This window comes from Eupeodes corollae, chromosome 2 (assembly GCF_945859685.1).
Source record: "Eupeodes corollae chromosome 2, idEupCoro1.1, whole genome shotgun sequence".
In the NCBI taxonomy this organism is placed as follows: Eukaryota; Metazoa; Arthropoda; class Insecta; order Diptera; family Syrphidae; genus Eupeodes; species Eupeodes corollae.
In genome coordinates, this window is record NC_079148.1 from 150,920,290 (window position 1) to 150,937,503 (window position 17,214).

Below are 17,214 nucleotides of genomic sequence, written 5' to 3' on the forward strand. Positions count from 1 at the left end.
CAATGATGAATATAGAGAATTGTCAAACAGAATCTCACTTCTTAGACAAATTATTAAGGAAAAAGTGGCTAATTGGATTAATGATCGGCAAAAGGCGGAAACTCAATTGTCCAAAAATAGTTGTGGATGGCATTTCTTTAGTCGAGGAGGAGGAAAAGGTTGAAGTATTTAGGGATTATTATAAAGAAATCTATAATTCTAATTCGAATATAAACGAGGAACTCATTGAAACAGTTCAAAATAAAATAAAAGATGCTAAAAATGCCATGCCAGACAAAATATTTTTGTTTGATCGAAATAATTCTGCTCTCAATCCAATAGCTCCCCTAATGTTTTCATCTGTTGACGAGGTTGCTTCAATTATTAAAAGCTTGAACTCCAAAAAATCGGCTGGTCCAGACGATGTTTCAAACTTTTTACTGAAAAAAATTTCGAAACTGGCTATTGAATTCTTAACTATTATTTTTAATAATTGTCTCAATAATGGGTATTTTCCATTAGATTGGAAAATTGCCAGATTATTGCCGATACAAAAAAAACCAAAATGTTTCAAGCTATACAATTTTCGACCAATATCTATGCTTTCAAATTTGGGTAAGATTCTTGAAAGGATTATTTGCAATAAAATGGATAATCACATAGATAACACTTTTGAATTCATATCAGAATACCAGTTCGGTTTTAAAAAACAACATTCTACAACCCATGCATTGATAAAAGTTTATAATGATATCACTAACAGTTTAAGAAAGAAGAAGAGTACAATAGCATGCTGCCTTGACGTTGAAAAGGCTTTCGACAGCGTCTGGGTGGAAGGCCTGTTGTTTAAGTTGCTAGAATTAGGTTTCCCGTTTGAAATATACAAAATTTTACTAAGCTTCCTGTCGAATAGATTCTTCTATATCATGATTCAAAACATAAAATCGGAATTGGTCAATATAGGTCGAGGTGTCCCTCAGGGCTCAGTCTTGGGCCCAAGGCTCTATAATATCTTTATGTATGACTTCCCACATATAAATACTTACCCTAATTCATCACCCACTAAAGGTTTCCTTTTTGCGGACGATACTATAATCTTGGCTCATGCGAACTATCCACATGACGCTGTTCGTAAAATATCAAAACATACTGAGCTAATTGTAAAATATTATAGTAAATGGGGGATCAGGATAAACATTTCAAAATCAGAAGCAATATGTTTTAGAAACTCATGCTCTAAGGGTAAACTTGGAGTAGTTGCAGAGAGCAAAAATCTACGTCTTACAGTTGATAATGTAGAAGTCCCATTTAAAAACAAAATAAACTATTTGGGTGTTCAGTTTTCGAATTTGCTTAAATTTAATTCTCACGCAAGAAAAATGAAAGAAAAAGCAATTAAGGTTTCTAACATGTTAACACCATATTTAAGACATCAAAGTCTAAAAAGAAACACAAAGTTACTGTTTTATAAGACGCTTATAAGACCCATCATGATTTACGCATTCCCCTGCTGGTTTTCAATTTCACCAACCGTATAAATACAAATTACAAAACAAGAACCAGAAAATGTTCAAATCAATATGTTTATAATGAATCTAAAGTAACCCCTCTGATGTCCTATGCATTTACGCTCATGAAAAAATTCATAGAAAGAATGAGCTGGTCTGAAAATAGTTTAATAAAAGAAATATATGAGCAACAAAAAGATATTTCTTGGAACATATCGGATTACCTGTCCCCAATGGGAATCATCTTTGAAAACAATGCTAATGGTTTGGAGTGCGCTCTACCATCATTCTATAGAAGAACTGTCCAAGGACAGAACCGTGGGTAACTAGAGTCAATATTGTTATATATTAATCGCGCCGCATCCTTACTAGCCAGTTACTGGAGGGACATCTTCACATCTTACACTTTAAAGTGAATGATGAGGTTGGTGCTAGTCCGGGTGGTTATCAGGATGTGGCGCGGTAAATAAAAGATCCATTCTGAAAATATTAAGTATATTATATTAAATAACTAACCCAGACTTGTATATAATCAATGTTTAACAAAATAAACTGTCAAAATCAAAATAAACAAATAACTAAAAGAAAAACAAAAAGCAAAATCAAAAACAGGAAATTAGAAATAGTTGTTATGTATTATGAAAACAATGAAAATAATGTACATAATAATGTAAATATTAGTGCATACAAAATGTATGAAATAATTTTAATTTGGACACAAAACAGCTTGATTAACTTCAGCTTGTATTCCTAGTTATAAGTATATTAAAGTAAAACAAAACAACAATGAAGTACAAAACAAACTATCACTCATAAATGTTAAACAAATAACATAGAAATAGAAAGTAAAGACATTCATTTTTATGCAAAAGCATTATTTGTGAAACAAATCTTTGAATAAGCTGACAAGGATTTATAAAATCATTATTTTTAAATAAAATTCAAAACATGTAAATATAAATTATAACTTATTAAAACACAAGCAATGGAAATAATGTATTAGTGCAAACAAAATGTAAGAATGAACTTTTAATTTTGACACAAAGCATTTTGATTAATTTCAGCTTGATGTTCCTAGAGATACATGTATAGTGTATCTCCTTAGAATAAGGTATTTTTAAGATTAGGTTAAGTTTATATGACAAATACGTCAAAAATAAAATGTGAAATAGCTCCATGAGCAAGAGCTGAATGTATACAACATGAAAGGGACAATAAATGTAAGATAAATTTGCATTAAATGAAAAAGAGAGAGCCATACTTGACAGTTCTCTATATACCACTAGTGTAAGAAAAAGAAAGTATTAACAATGTAATTGAAAAGAAAGACTCAATAAAAATGAAATGAAATGAATGAAATGAATTTGCAGATGTGGCAATCGTGTGTACACAAAATTCATTGGGAGACCACCAAATTTTTTTCATTTTCTGACGTTTTTGCAAACGTCTGACAATGAATTAATTTGCAGATGCCGTTTGAGGAACATTTGCAAATTTATTCATTGGCAGACAAATTTGGAGAAAACTACAAGGTAAATTTTAAGTTTTTTTTTTTCATTTCAAAGAAAATGTATAAAAACGTTAACATTTATTTTCAGATATGTATGCTTGTATTGAAAATGAGAGTGCTTAACATGTACAGCCCATTACGGTTGAGGCATTTACACGGTCACCGTCGCCTGAAAACTTGTTATGGCAAGAGGTCGCCATCAAAACATCGATGTATCGTTTGCATCCCTAGTGACAATGAGCTGAAAATAAATTTGCAGATCCAAAATTTGATTTGGTGTGTACACGGTTGGCAGAAAATCTACAAATGTTTGCAGATCTATTGGTAGCTATTTGGCCAAATTAGTTTGTCGAGATTGTCAGACAAATATTTGGAAATAGATTTGCAGATGTTTGTAGATATATGCAAACCGTGTACACACAAATTAAAATTTTCAGCTCATTGTTATCTCATTGTCAGACGTTTGCAGATCTGGCAATGATTGTCAGACCTGGCAATCGTGTACACTAAGCTTAAGCAACGTTGAAAACCAGGATGAAAAAACTTTCCAAGAGCTGGACATACACGGAAGAGCCAATCAGCTTCGAGCCATTTGGACCCGGTCTAAATGGGCACGCTCTAAATTTACCCGGCAAACACTACCGAGCAACAGCCGTTTTGACAGATTGATTATTTTTATATTTTTTATTTCGAACGCAAGCAAAAATATTTTTATCTGAAAATTAACATAAAAAAGGTTTTTATAAAATAAATTGAAAAATTTCATTTTCAAATGTTAAAATCAGCTATCAAAAGTGGGCAACTGACCCAGAAAATATAAAAAAAGGGGGAAAGAAACATTCAGAATTTGTTCCTTTGATATTTTGTATAAGATAAATTGAGATAGTTAGTTAGTTCTTAGGTGGTGGAATTAGATTATGTAAACAGACATAACTTATGTCTCGTTGATTTCCCACACACGGCAGAGCCAAGCCTAGGCTCCTTGGTTTGGGTTAGTTGATTTTTGATGTGCTTAAAATCCAAATAAATCGACAGAGCCAAGCCGAGCCACCTCAGTTTCCCCACATACGTTTCATTTTGAATCGGCTCATACTATGGTTGGCACGGAGTCGTCACAACATTTTTGTAGAACTATACATAAATTGATTCCATGCATTTTTTGTCGCGTTAGGCTAGACGCGCATGCAACTTTTAGTTTCAAAACTGTTTGGTTTCTAAACTGTGCACTATAGACTTATCTGAGAGTCCGCGCACATGCAGAAACCATTCTGTTACCCATTCGAGCATCTTTTTAGTTTGTGTTTTGACACAAACTAGACGATAACCTTGAACAAATTCCTTAGTTTGGTAACTGCGCGGACATTCAAGTGCAAGAGAGAGAAAAATTTAGTCAAAGTGAATAAATGTTTCCTGTGTATTGGTTTATTTCGTTGATTACTTTCAGAGTTGCTTATGTGCGCGATGTTTGGACAGCTACCGATTGAACTATTTTGTTTCAAAAAAGTTGCATGTGCGTGCCTAGCCTAAAGCACTTGTCAATTCCTCGCAAGAAGCAATACCAGTGAAGCAAACTTTTTAGGTGACACAGGCAGTGACAAGCCACCTCATTTCTTTGTTTAATGTTGAAAAGACTTACCAAGGCTTACTAGAGGTAGTTGTATAACAGTTATTACGGAGACATCAAAAATTTGTTCAATAAATGTTTAAAACATGCATTTTAGTCGCTTTAATGGCCGAACACTCACAAATCCGTGGGTTACATTACATTGCATTACACAGTTAAGAGGCCTTATGTTGCCGCTTCAAGAACGAGTTGGCTTAGAACAGATTATAATCGGCTTTCTATGACAAATCAGCACGATACAAAATGGAGCGTTTTTCTTATAGAAATGCCGTTCATTGCGTTTTTAATTCTGTCGCTTATTTATTTCAATTAAGTTTATAAATAAATAAATTGCGTGGCGCAACAGTCCGTTGAAAACTAGGGCCTAGTTACTTACAACTCTCAACCATTCCTGTGTTCGAGTACTGTTGTCAGGGATGGAGGGGACCTACAGTTTTAAGCCGAATCCGAACGACAAATTTGAAAAAAGCACTTTTTATGACAAGAATTACTCTTGGAGAATTTGGCAATTTCTCGCAAGAGGCAGTACCCGTGGAAAAACTTTACATGCCATAGGCAGAGATCGAACCCAAGGGCTCTGGCATGACAGTCCAACGCACTAACCATCATGCCACGGGTACTACTTCACGTTAGTTGAGTTGTCGATAAAACATGAAATCTCAAAAAGTGCAGCAAACTGCAAAAGATGTAATCTCTCACTGAAAACTGAAAAATTCTAAACAACAAACTACTTATCACATATATCCCTTATATGAGAGGCAAACAAAAATAGTAACCTGAAGTTTTAAATTTGGTGCTTATGTTAAATATCACATTGAATTCATAGATAACATTTCTGAGTTTATCAGGTTTAACATTCCGAATCAATGTTTGGCAGTTTGTTTCTTCGAAAATAAATTGATCTATTTTTTTTTTCAATTTAAAAATTGATTATGTAAATGCAGACACAATTGATTTTTATATGTCTTCTTAAAATTGTTACGAATTTTAACATCTTTCTTTTCAAAATGTCAACCGAAAAAATCAAATTTTATTCTCTTTTCCATTGTATGTATTTTTCATTTATTATCAAACAAATATCGAATGTAGTTTCAAGTAAAATCTAAATCGTGGCTGAATATTGTTCGGACCACGTCCTTTACATTATTAACACAATGGCGGAGGCTAAACCGCTGTAAATCATAAAAAGTCGATTAAATCCCAATTATTCAACTGAAATTTTTCTTTTTGAAACCAAACACAATTTTCTTCTGATAAAAATCTGTCATTGAAACTATATATAATTGAAGCACGTTAGAAGATCAATTCGATTAATTTTTTGACATTACAGAATCAGTTTTTCAAGAAAACTTATTGATCAACTAAACTTCTTTTCTCTTGTTTTAGTAATTTACAATCGATCAATCCATAATTTGCATTTTCAATGAATGGGAAACAAAGTAAAGTTTGCTTTTTCTAGTAAATTGTTAGATAACAAGTTGTAGGCATGAAAAATAAACCCCTTCGTATTACATTGTAACCATCCTTATCATTCGAATGAATCATCCCCTTCACCATTTTGATAAGTAAACGTTTCAATCGTTTTAAACGTTTACAATAATCTCAATTGCTATCATACGTCATCCGCCTTATAAAACAGGTTCACTATTTAAGTCTGAACGTACCCCTAAAACTCATTATTTCGTTAAATACTTTCGTTCAATCCATACACATTTTAGTTCAGTGGCAAATCGTAAATGCACACAAAATTTTCAATGGCGTTTTTCCAAAATTTCTGCCGAGCTCTGTTTTAATTTTTGCCGCAACCTCACTAAGTTTTAATCAATTTTTCAATATAAAAACGTTAAAATATCCATTGAAATTGAACTCTCAAAGATAATCAAAACAAAATCCTACACCACAATGGCGGGTGGAGGAGCAGCCCCTGGTGCAAAAGTGATTCAAGTCACGAATATTGCGCCGCAAGCCACCAAGGACCAGATGCAGACTCTTTTCGGGAATATTGGAAAAATCGAAGAGATTCGTTTGTATCCCACGGTCCGTGATGTCTCTTGCCCGGTGCAGTCCCGCATTTGCTACGTAAAGTACGTAGAAAACTCGTGCGTTCCAGTGGCACAACACTTGACTAATACGGTATTTATCGACCGTGCTCTGATTGTCATCCCTGTGCTGTCCATTCCCGAGGAGTACCGTGCTCTGGAGATGTCCAAGAACGGAACCATTGTCCCAGGATTGCAGAAGCCTGATTCCAAACTCCCTCCAGAGGTTGTTAATCGTATTGAGGGGCAATCACCGCAGCAGGTAAGTCCTAAAAGAAATCGATTAAGGAGAGTGACTAAAAATTCTTTGCAGGTGATTAGGACATACGATCCCAAGTTATCGGAAAACAATCTGCCAGAGTACCCAGCTTTGCCATCATTCTACGATTCGAGGAAAATTGAAGAGATCCGTCGGACCATAATCGTGTGCGATGTGAAGAATGAGTGGCGCCTGGACGACCTCATGGAGTGTTTCTCTCGAGCTGGTGAGGTTAAATACGCCCGTTGGGCTGAGAAGGACTCCAAGACCTATTGCATGGTGGAATTCTGCGAGCAGCAGAGCATCATACACGCCCTGCGCATGCAGGGTATGGAATTCAAGGGTGGTTACTTGAGTGTCTACCACGCAACCGACTCAATCTCGAAGCCTGAGGCGAAGAGCAACGAAGCCGCCCAGGCTGAGATCGAAGAGGCAATGACCATCGTCAAGGAAGCGCAAAGTATGATCTCGGCAGCAATCGATCCCGTGATTGGCATGTTGGCTAAGGACAAGCGCCGGCGTTCGAGATCGCGGTCTCGTTCCCGAGATCGACGAGCCTCGCGCTCCCGTTCGCATCGATCTAGGTCGAGGCGTAGGTCGCGCTCGAGAACGAGATCGAAACGATCGCGCAGCAAGTCAAAACGATCACGCTCTCGCTCGAGACGTTCGCATTCTCGCAAGCGTTCACGATCACGCAAGCGATCGCGGTCTCGCCGCAAGAGCCGCTCTCGCTCGCGTTCCAAACGCTCGAGATCGCGTGATCGTCGCAAGCGATCTCGATCCCGTCGCCGCAGCGCTTCACGAACATCCCGATCACGACGATCTAGATCGCGAAACGCCAAACGATCCCGTTCACGTGATCGTAAGCGTTCGCATCGCACACGCGACGAAAAGAGAAGAGCCACTAGGTCGCGCAGCAAGCGACGTTCTCCATCGCGCACCACCTCGAGTCGCACAAAGGAAGTATCCGTCAGCAAGTCCATCACCAAGAGGCGTTCCCGTTCGCCAGATTCGCGCAAACTCAAAAAAATAGTTGAAGACACCGTCGTGCAAAGGGACTACGATGCCGAGGAGAAGATTGGCCAACGTCACAGCATCGACAAGCCCAGAAAATCCGCCAGTGTTGAGAAGTCCGACAACATGGACATTTCCAACTCACCATAAATTGACTTTAACCGCTAATTGGACTTTAATTATAATTTATCATTAACATAAGATACAAATTAAATGAATTAATGATTTTTTCTCTCTTCTCATTAATAAAGGGTGCCTATTAAATGACATCGCTTGATAAACAAAACAGCATTACTTTTTATTTTTTTAAGTTTATAATAATTTTTCTTGTATAAACTTTTACCATTTGTGATACAGAACCCAATGGAAATTAAACAAGGGTGGATACTTAATCTGGAAAGCAACTTGGTCGGAACCAGTACCAAACCACAGACAAAATCGTAACGGAGTCGTTTTTTTTTTGTTTCAAAAGTAAAATTTTGATTTTAATAAAATACAATATACTCATATATATTTTCAAATGTTTGTTTTATTTTTTAATTCTCTTTTTCACAGCATAAATCACTTTAAAAATAAATACAGGTAAAAGAGTTGGGTCTTTTTACTTATTTTAAAAATGTTTACATCATTGACTTATTGGCTGCACTCAGTATAAAGTTTCGAGACCATTTTGATTATATTATTAACGGGGCCAAGTCGTCCCTTGGCTTTATCAAACGTTGGTCTAAAGAATTCTCGAACCCCTTTGTCACTAAATTCCTCTTTGTTAGACCTCTACTTGAATACGCTAATGAAGTCTGGCCTCCCTTCCCATCAGAACACAAATTTCTTTGATTTAAACTCCGCGGTCTTCTTGGGGTGATAATCTATTAGTATCTGCCTTATGAAGATCGTTTGAAACTTATTAATCTGCGTACCCTTCAAAAACGAAGCAAAGTTGCTGATATTCCCTTTCAGAACCTGCTTTAAGTAAGAACCATAGCCTGACCTTTTCTTCTTGAAAAGATCCTTATTTATACGAATCCAAGGAACTTCAAACATGTCCCTCTCTTTCGGCTTCCTGAGCACCATACAAATGATGGCCTTTTGTTACAAGAATGTTAAATGCAGCCTTTAAAAAATATAAAGAAAAACCTTCCGATGATTGTTATGCAGTTTTTTCTCGTCTCAGGAAGGAGTTTGTTTTTCTTTCAAAATGTCTTTATTGTAATTATATTCATTCTGTTGAGGCAAACTCCAACATCTTTTTAGAAATTTATAAATACTAAACGAAGTACTACTGGATTTCCAAAAACTCTTTTTCTCAAAAGAGATTAAGGTAGCTTCTGGTGTTCTAAAAGGTAGTCATACTTCTTACTTTTTATGAATGATCTTCCAAATGTTCTTAAAAATTCCCATTGCTTTACATATGCGGATGACATTAAGTTCTTTTCTCGAATTTCTAATTTAAATGATTGTCTTCTGCTTCAAAATGATCTAAATTCATTTGTTGATTGGTGCAAGTAAAATGATTTGTTATTAAATGTTGACAAGTGTGCTTGTATGGCCTACAATAGAACTTTGTTAAATATTATTCCAAACCATTCATTAAATAATTTACCGTTACAAGCAGTTGAAAAGTTCAAAGACTGTGGCGTTATATTTGACTTTAAATTGAAATTTAACTTACATATTAATTACATATATTGTATCCAAAGCAAATTCTTTATTTGGATTTATCAAAAATTACTCATTGGAATTTAAGGACCCTCACACTATTAAATCTTTATTGTGCGTCCTGTTCTTGAATATAACTATGTTGTTTGGAGCTCTACATAATAAAAAGAGAATTGAAAATGTTCGAAAAAAATATTTTTGAAAACAATATAGAAGGTTTCCATCATTCTTAAAATTTGAAATGCCTATTACTTGGAATACAAACTCTTGAGTCGAGAAAAAAAATGTATAGTGTCATGTTTATTCGTGATATTTTGACTTCAACTATTGATTGTGACTGTGAAAGTTTGCTTAACTTCTTGCATCTGTATGCTTCTTCAATTTCCTTAAGAGCCAGACCGCTCCTGTCAACTGATTCCCATCATAAGCTATATGGACAACGTGAACCGATAAAAGTCGATTATTCACTTTAATTAATACATTTTTTTTTTCAATTTTTAATTTTTTATATAGGTAATACGTATTTATAAATTGAATTGTATTATACATTTACTTAATTTGAAATCTGTTGAATGTAAATTAGTAGATTGGTTACTTAAATAAGCAATAAATATCAATTCCTTTCCACAAGTTGTTTTTGTTTATTAAAAACTAATATATGTGCCTTCGGGCTCAAACCTAAGCATAATAAAACCTAAAAAGATTTAAGTCTAGTTAAAAGTCTAGTAAAAGCGTAAATAAATAAATTAAAGCATTAAGAGGAAGAAGGGGATAAGCTACAATTGTAAAGTATCGAGACAGTTTCCATTAAACGTTGTCACGGAATCTTATTTTTGTATTTTAAATGTTTTTGGTTGTGTTCCTGATATTAAGTTAGTCTTAAAGATTGGAAAATAAACGAAAATGATTCTCAATGTTTAACACATTAGTATTTTTGTTTGTTGGCCTTTCTTACAAAATGCCAGCATTGTTCAGCACTATCGATAAGTTCATTCTTCCGTAATTTTTTTTTCTATACTTCCGAAATCCCGATGATGGCTATCCAGATATGTACTTATGCCATGTTGAATTAAAATTTGTAATTGATAAAGACATATCAAACAAAAGTGTTTGTTTCATCCAGAGCAAGAATCTGTCCACTTTAATAAGTGTCGTATTGTTTTCTTATATTCTACAGGCACTTCCTCTATCAGCTATGTCTTCTTCTTCGGTCCATGCTATCATATAAGACATTTCAACACCCGAAGAAATGACATGTAGGTATTCCGATTTACATCTGCTTCATGTAGAACGCCTTTGATGTTGTTTGTTTATGAAATCAAAAGTGATAATAATACGACGTATGGATGAGATCGAGCTTTTTCGCGTTCGTTTTGCTATTTTTTTAACTCAGTCTTGTAACTCATTCGATGTTTTGTCTCGTTATTGTCAAAGTCACAGGCGCTATGCTATCAAACACAAGTTAAATTGAGTATTAAAGTTGTTCCTATACCACCTAGACTCGCTGACAAGAAATCTGGCATCTTTGCCCTCTACTTTAAAAACAAAAATTAAACAACTATATCTTGGTATATGTGGACAGACAGTTAAGTCCCAAAAGTTACTCGAATTATCATATTATGTCATATTCCTTAGTTCCTTACGTTAGCCTTAAAAGTTTCAAGAGGGGTGTAAGTAAACATTTATTACCTGCATGCAAACAATATACTTCTATATTGTTTTTATTTTGCCAAAAATTCCACTTAACATCTTCTTCTTCTCAACGCTTTATATTGAAGTAAAAAGTAAGCGGAGACAGCGAATCATTTAGCTCATACATATTTAAGTTGAGTCTGTGTCTGAAGGCTATTTTAAGTTGCATTGTTAATTTCTGCTCTCTATTTTGAGACCTACACTTCACTCATGGGTTTCTAAGATGTAACTGTCTAACCCATTTTCAAATTTTTTAATATTTCTTTAGCTTAGCGGTATTCTATAAATCAGTTGTATTACTGATATGGGCACGTCTTTAAAATATAATAATAAAAAAATGTTGTCAAATGTTTGGAGAACCAAAATATGGCTCCTCCTTGAGCTGTAAATCTGCGCTTATAAAATCAATAATAGTTAAGTTGTCAGCCTTCTTAAACCGTATTTTCAGATTTGAAAATCATCTCAGCTAACCAATGAAGTAATTCAGGATTTGTAGTGAAATGCATAGAGGAAATATAATATAATATAGGTATTTCCTCTATCGTGAAGTGGCTTTTGTTTGTTTACGGCATAGCAAATTTCAGGCCCCGTTCATTGGTTATGCATCATTATGCAATTGTAGAGTTCTTGAGATTTTTAAGTCATCCATCTGTTTGATTTCTTCTTACCATACAATCAAGACATATGTGTTGTATTTTTGTGTTGCAAACCAAACAATACATTTTAAGGAAACTTGTCTGGGCCCATAACCTTTAGCCGATCGGTCTTACTTGTTCAAACATCGTAACGGAAGTTAACAAAAGAATGAGATTTTATTGAAATACACTACAAGTTACAGAAAGTAAAAAAGCCCCTAAAACAGTCCAATTTTTTTCGAAAAAAATACGAAATTTAACCAAATCCTGTTCGCGTACTCAAAAATTTCGTAGCTTTTCGTAAAAAAGAGCGCTCTCGAGATAGTAAAATATTTCCCCAACCTACGAATTGTAGCCCAAGAAATTTCTTTGGGCTGACTCATTTGTAAAAAGTGTCAAATTTGAAAGAAATTAAACGAATTCCTCGCTTTTGCTGTCAGTAATAGAATTTCAAAACAAATTTTCAAAGTACAGCAACAAGACAGTAATTTTGTGTGAAAAACTTGTTGTTTTCCCATTCGCTTACTTTTTTGTAGTTTTTTTTTTGTGTTGGTGAGAGAATTGTATCCCCACTCTTTAAAATATCTCTTTTTACAAATTGTAGTGCAGAAAGTACGCGAACGGACCTATAATTGACTATCAAGACTACTTGAACACACGATTTTCTAAAAAATCTTCTTACAAAAGTACAAACGCCTCAAAACAAGGATTCCAAAGCTCTTGATTAACTTATACACACTGTTATTTTATTCAAACTTAAAATTCATAGTTTTCAAGCCTTTTTTGTTAGCATTTATCAAGCCCTACCTTTAAAATAGATCCTATCAAATAAAATTCAGAAATTGTCTTGCACAACCTTTATTCTTCAGGGGAAATCAGCTTTCTGTTTACCCTTTAGATTAACAAGACGTTAAAACATGTTAAGACTCAACAAAACATATTGCAGCAATTCAACATAATTGCATTCAGTTTAACCTCAAGGATCTTCTTTGGACGATATGACTGCCTTGGCAAAGTCAAAAAGCAAGTACTTCCCCCCTCTTAGTGAAGTGTAAGTAAAATAACTACCGGTTTTTTTTTAAAACCATTAATAGGATAAGAATATTATGTAAAATATAATATTTCGATTTAATTATATAATACATACATATATAGGTATATAAAATATAATATTTCGATTTTATTATGTAATTTTTGTCTAAGAACTAAAATTTGTGTACAAATTAAGTGCAATTTAAATTGCCAAGACGTGGGAACAACTATCACCTTCAACATGCAAAGGTGCCAATTGAGTCCACTTATCAGTGTGCGGATCATATTCTTCGACTATTTTTAAGAACTCTCGCCCATCATGACCACCGCATGCGAACAATTTGTTATTAAATGCAGTTACCGAAATTCTTGATCGTCCCACTTTCAACGACGACACTGTCGACCATCTTTGAGTCTTCGGGTCATATCGTTCCACAGTCTTACTTCTACCCTCAGCATAATGCCCACCAATCGCATACAAATACCCTCCAACAGCACCCAATGCATATTGTGCGGAAAATTCATTTTTTGGTGGCAACGAAGACCATTTATTGGTGAGCGGATCGAAGCACTCCAAACCACGATTTTCAGCACAAATTGCATACAACTTCCCATCAACAACCACTGACTGGGTGTACATTAGTGGGGAATTCATTGCTGGCATTTCGGTCCACTTGTCTGTCTTGAAACTGTACGTCTCCACCGAATTAGTCCAATACGAATCAATGCCACCCAACGCATATAAACATCCATCCAACACGGCCAAGGAGAACCACCTGCGTGGCATAGACATCGCTGGCAAACGAGTCCATTTCAGTGACTGAATATCAAGGTATTCAACTTCAGCAGTAGACCGTCCAATATGGTCTCCACCGCCTACAATCAAGAGATTATCCATCACACAAGCAGCAAAAAACTTTCTTCTCCTCATTGGATGTGGCCATTCTACTGGAGACCACACATTCTTCGCATGATCGAATGTTTGAACTCTGAAATTCGAAGAATTATCATTGCCACTAATAAAATAGAGCCTTTTACACGATTGTCTTGGTGTGTTTGATGCCAGGGGGAATTGGCTACGACTTTGGGGCGATAGAAGGTATTGAAGCCAGTCCAAAATAATGCCCTGGCATTCGGGTGATCTACAAAGAAACTCTCGATTCTCAACAATACACTTTGGTTCCAATAAAGGGTAACGAATGAGCTTTAGCAAAATGGGAATTGAATCCTGACGATTTTCAGGATCATGTTTGATCCACTCAACCAGACCCAGAAGTAGCGACTTTTCCGACGATACATGAATTTTGTCACTTTCCAAAAATCGTCCCAATTGTTCACCGGTCATCTCAAGAAACTCTTGTTCTTTCGTAACCTGTTCAAAGTTTAAATGCGTATAGGTAAGGGCTTTTTCTAGCAACTCCCAATAGTTGTGTTGCTCTGCGAAGAATACTATTCTCAAGCAATTGCTAGCATACAGATGGCTCATCATAAAGTTACAGCACGATGTCACAAGAGTGCTAATATCAAGAAAATCGGCTGCCCTTAAGATGTTCTCAACATTTTCATTGGTTATGTCGACAGTTGGTGTGTACATAAAGTCGACGATGGTCTTTAGAGTAACTCCATCCCATTGCTCGAGTTTTACTTCAGGCGCCTTTGCGTCGCTCAGATTGCTCTGGAACATCGTCCGAAAGTACCCACTTGAAGCTGACAGAACCATTCGGTGAGCCGACAATTTGAAGCAATCGACTCCAGCGATTAAAACAATATCACAGAACTCTCCAGATTTATAGAATCTGCGTATCTCGGTAGAGAGTCTGTTCGCATGATCATCATTCATAAACGTTTCATCTAGCTCCGCCATGAAGTAAACTTTTAATTAAAAAAGACAAATTATGTGTTGAATAAAATGATTTTGATTTAAAAAAAATATGTAACCAACGCACAATGTCTCCAAAGTTCTGGGATGTAGGTCGAATATTTGATTATTTTTGAGTTGCCTTGGAATAAATCGATTATTGAAATGACTGCTAATTTTTCGAGATCTGTGTTTTGCATTTCGTATAGGTATTTAAAAAATCAAATAAAATAAACAAAACTTTAAATTATTTTATTGTCACGTTTCTATTTGCAAACAATAATTGCCAGGGCAGAGAGAAAAAACTCTGGTCCAAACAAGAGTACCAACAAAAGACAGCTGACAGCCCAGGTTAGAGGCAAAGACACTCCATATACAAGGAGTGTGTTTGGTTAGTTTGACTGAGTTCAAAAATGCAAGTTGTTGCACATGCCATGCCGACAAAATTCATGCAATGCATTAATGAACAGAAAAACTACTGCAAAAACGCGGCAGATATACAATATCAAAAACCAGTTCATAAATATCATCTAATTAGGCGCATATAAAAAAGGATGACAGAAATAATTTTCTTTGAGTTACGCGGGTTTTGGTTTTTTAGTGTCTTTAACAAAATTCTTTAAAAATGTCCAATTAAAATGTTTTTTTTAGGATTAGGATGATGAGGAATCATTTTATTTTTTGCCAAAAATTTAATAAATATTCAATTATATATTATATATGGTGTGTCTATGTTTACTAGACTTCTTTTCGTTGTGGGTCTGAGGAATTGGGCATGGGGACGTCATTTGCAGTCAACTACATTCTTTGAACGTACATTTTGACCAAGGCAACAACTAATTCGTTTTTCAACTGTCATTCATTTTTAAAATGGAAACTTTACCTTGCAAATCTCTACCTTCAGTTTAATTTAAAGAGAAATAAAGTTCAGTTTTTAGTTGAATGAAAAAACATGATAAGCTGTCATTTTGACATAAGTGGTTTTAAACTCAATAGTTAAGGCTTTGTATATAAAGAGATATATAGTATTTTCATAGAGCCGTTGTTAGCTGTAGCCTCAAGGTAGCGTTGGAAGATTTATATGTACAGTTAAGCAAAAAAAAGCTGCAATAGCTAATGTCTCCGTAGCCAATAGGTGTCGCCCCCGTAAAAACCCACAATGATAGTACTATCGGTTTTATATACAAAGGTTAGGGTGATTTTTCTTGACTAACTTTCCAATAAAGTTTCCCTTATTGGAAGGAAAACTGTAGGCAATTGGCCAATTAGATAAGAGAAATTTATGTTGTCTAAACCTGTAAATTATGAAATAGTTTTCCTTCAAATTACTAAATTGAAATTGTCTTCCCTCAGCGATTTCCATGATCGGCCATTTTATTCTGATGGGGGTTTCCTTGGGTAATATAAATACATTTTTTTTTGTGTCTAGATCTGTGAAAACATACCTACTTTCCCCTGTTTTTGCATTCCATGGAGGAAAATAAATTGATTTATTTTCGATATAAAATCAAATTTGCAGATCTAAATTTGTCGGCACATTTATTCCTAAGTTAAGTTTCTAATATCTGATTGGCCAGCTGCCAAAAAATTGCCTTCCAATTAAGGCAACTTTATTGCAAAGTTAACTGGAAAGTAAGTCAAAAAAAATCTCCTTAACTATCAAGTCAAGTGGATTTATGTCACAATGACCATTGATGATGTTTTTTAATTCAACCATTAATTATTTATTAATTAATTTAATTATTTTCTGCACAATTCCATTTAATCTTATGTGTAAAAAGGATTCTGTCAAATTGGAAGAGAAATAAGTTATATTTCTCTACAATACAAAATACAAATGGTGATGGAATTGTAGCTTGCCTGAGTAGTGTTTTGTAGAAAAAAATGTTTTTGATAGTTTTTGTACAATAAACTGAAGGTTGAGGTTAGTGAAGTAAAGTTCCAAGTTTGAAAATTAGGACAGTTGAAAAACGAACTAGTTGCCACATACGTATACGAAGTTACACTAATGCATTGCCGAAAAAAATAAATTCTATCATGTTCCATGCCCCACGAATAAATCAATTTTTTAATTGAATCTGAATTTACTCAAAGGAAACCCCATAACTTTGTAGCCGAAATTTTAATGCGTAGAAGTTTTTCCCACGGGTACTGCCTTTTGCAAGGAATCGACAAATCCTCCAAAAGTAATTATTTTCATGAAATGTATTCGGGTAAAAACTGTAGGTCCCTGTCATTCCTGATAACACATGAAATGAATGGTTGAGAGTTGTATGTCACTAGGCGCTAGGTCTCAACTGACTGTTAACTAATTTATTTAATTATTGTGAGAACAAAGAAAGATATTGAATTTAAATTTTGTTTTATCTTACACAAAACATTGTTTTTAATATTAACAGACTTGCAAG

At 34.8% G+C, this 17,214-nt stretch overlaps 2 protein-coding genes and 1 long non-coding RNA gene across 4 annotated transcripts; 1 reads left to right on the forward strand and 2 right to left on the reverse strand.

The window, feature by feature from the left end:
• Positions 1-1,548: 1,548 nt before the first annotated feature.
• LOC129947483 (uncharacterized) lies at positions 1,549-2,319 on the reverse strand. The gene is made up of 2 exons (XR_008781722.1): positions 1,712-2,319; positions 1,549-1,643 (listed from the first exon to the last, which is right to left on the reverse strand). It is a non-coding gene; the product is annotated as an uncharacterized LOC129947483 (long non-coding RNA).
• A 4,000-nt stretch (positions 2,320-6,319) lies between these two features.
• LOC129946483 (probable splicing factor, arginine/serine-rich 7) lies at positions 6,320-8,227 on the forward strand. Its single transcript, XM_056056695.1, has 2 exons — positions 6,320-6,922; positions 6,974-8,227. Exons 1-2 carry the CDS (start codon positions 6,524-6,526, stop codon positions 8,081-8,083), a joined length of 1,509 nt encoding a protein of 502 aa, XP_055912670.1. The 5' UTR covers positions 6,320-6,523; the 3' UTR covers positions 8,084-8,227.
• A 4,793-nt stretch (positions 8,228-13,020) lies between these two features.
• Positions 13,021-15,165, reverse strand: LOC129947707 (kelch-like protein 5). Of its 2 annotated transcripts, none has more exons than XM_056058367.1 (2): positions 14,895-15,165; positions 13,021-14,820 (listed from the first exon to the last, which is right to left on the reverse strand). In XM_056058367.1, exons 1-2 carry the CDS (start codon positions 15,004-15,006, stop codon positions 13,151-13,153), a joined length of 1,782 nt encoding a protein of 593 aa, XP_055914342.1. In that variant the 5' UTR covers positions 15,007-15,165; the 3' UTR covers positions 13,021-13,150. The 2 variants fall into 2 exon arrangements, with proteins under 2 accessions (XP_055914342.1, XP_055914343.1); XM_056058368.1 differs by having other exon boundaries at positions 14,887-15,015.
• Positions 15,166-17,214: the final 2,049 nt, after the last annotated feature.

What these genes read in the sequence shown, in the direction of transcription:
- LOC129946483 (XM_056056695.1), top strand. Translation starts at nt 6,524, where the DNA reads ATGGCGGGTGGAGGAGCAGCCCCTGGTGCAAAAGTGATTCAAGTCACG. An exon ending in AGGGGCAATCACCGCAGCAG is followed by an intron (nt 6,923 to 6,973) that starts GTAAGTCCTAAA and finishes AATTCTTTGCAG; the next exon opens with GTGATTAGGACATACGATCC.
- LOC129947707 (XM_056058367.1), bottom strand. Translation starts at nt 15,006, where the DNA reads ATGCAAAACACAGATCTCGAAAAATTAGCAGTCATTTCAATAATCGAT. An exon ending in CCCAGAACTTTGGAGACATT is followed by an intron (nt 14,821 to 14,894) that starts GTGCGTTGGTTA and finishes TTTAATTAAAAG; the next exon opens with TTTACTTCATGGCGGAGCTA.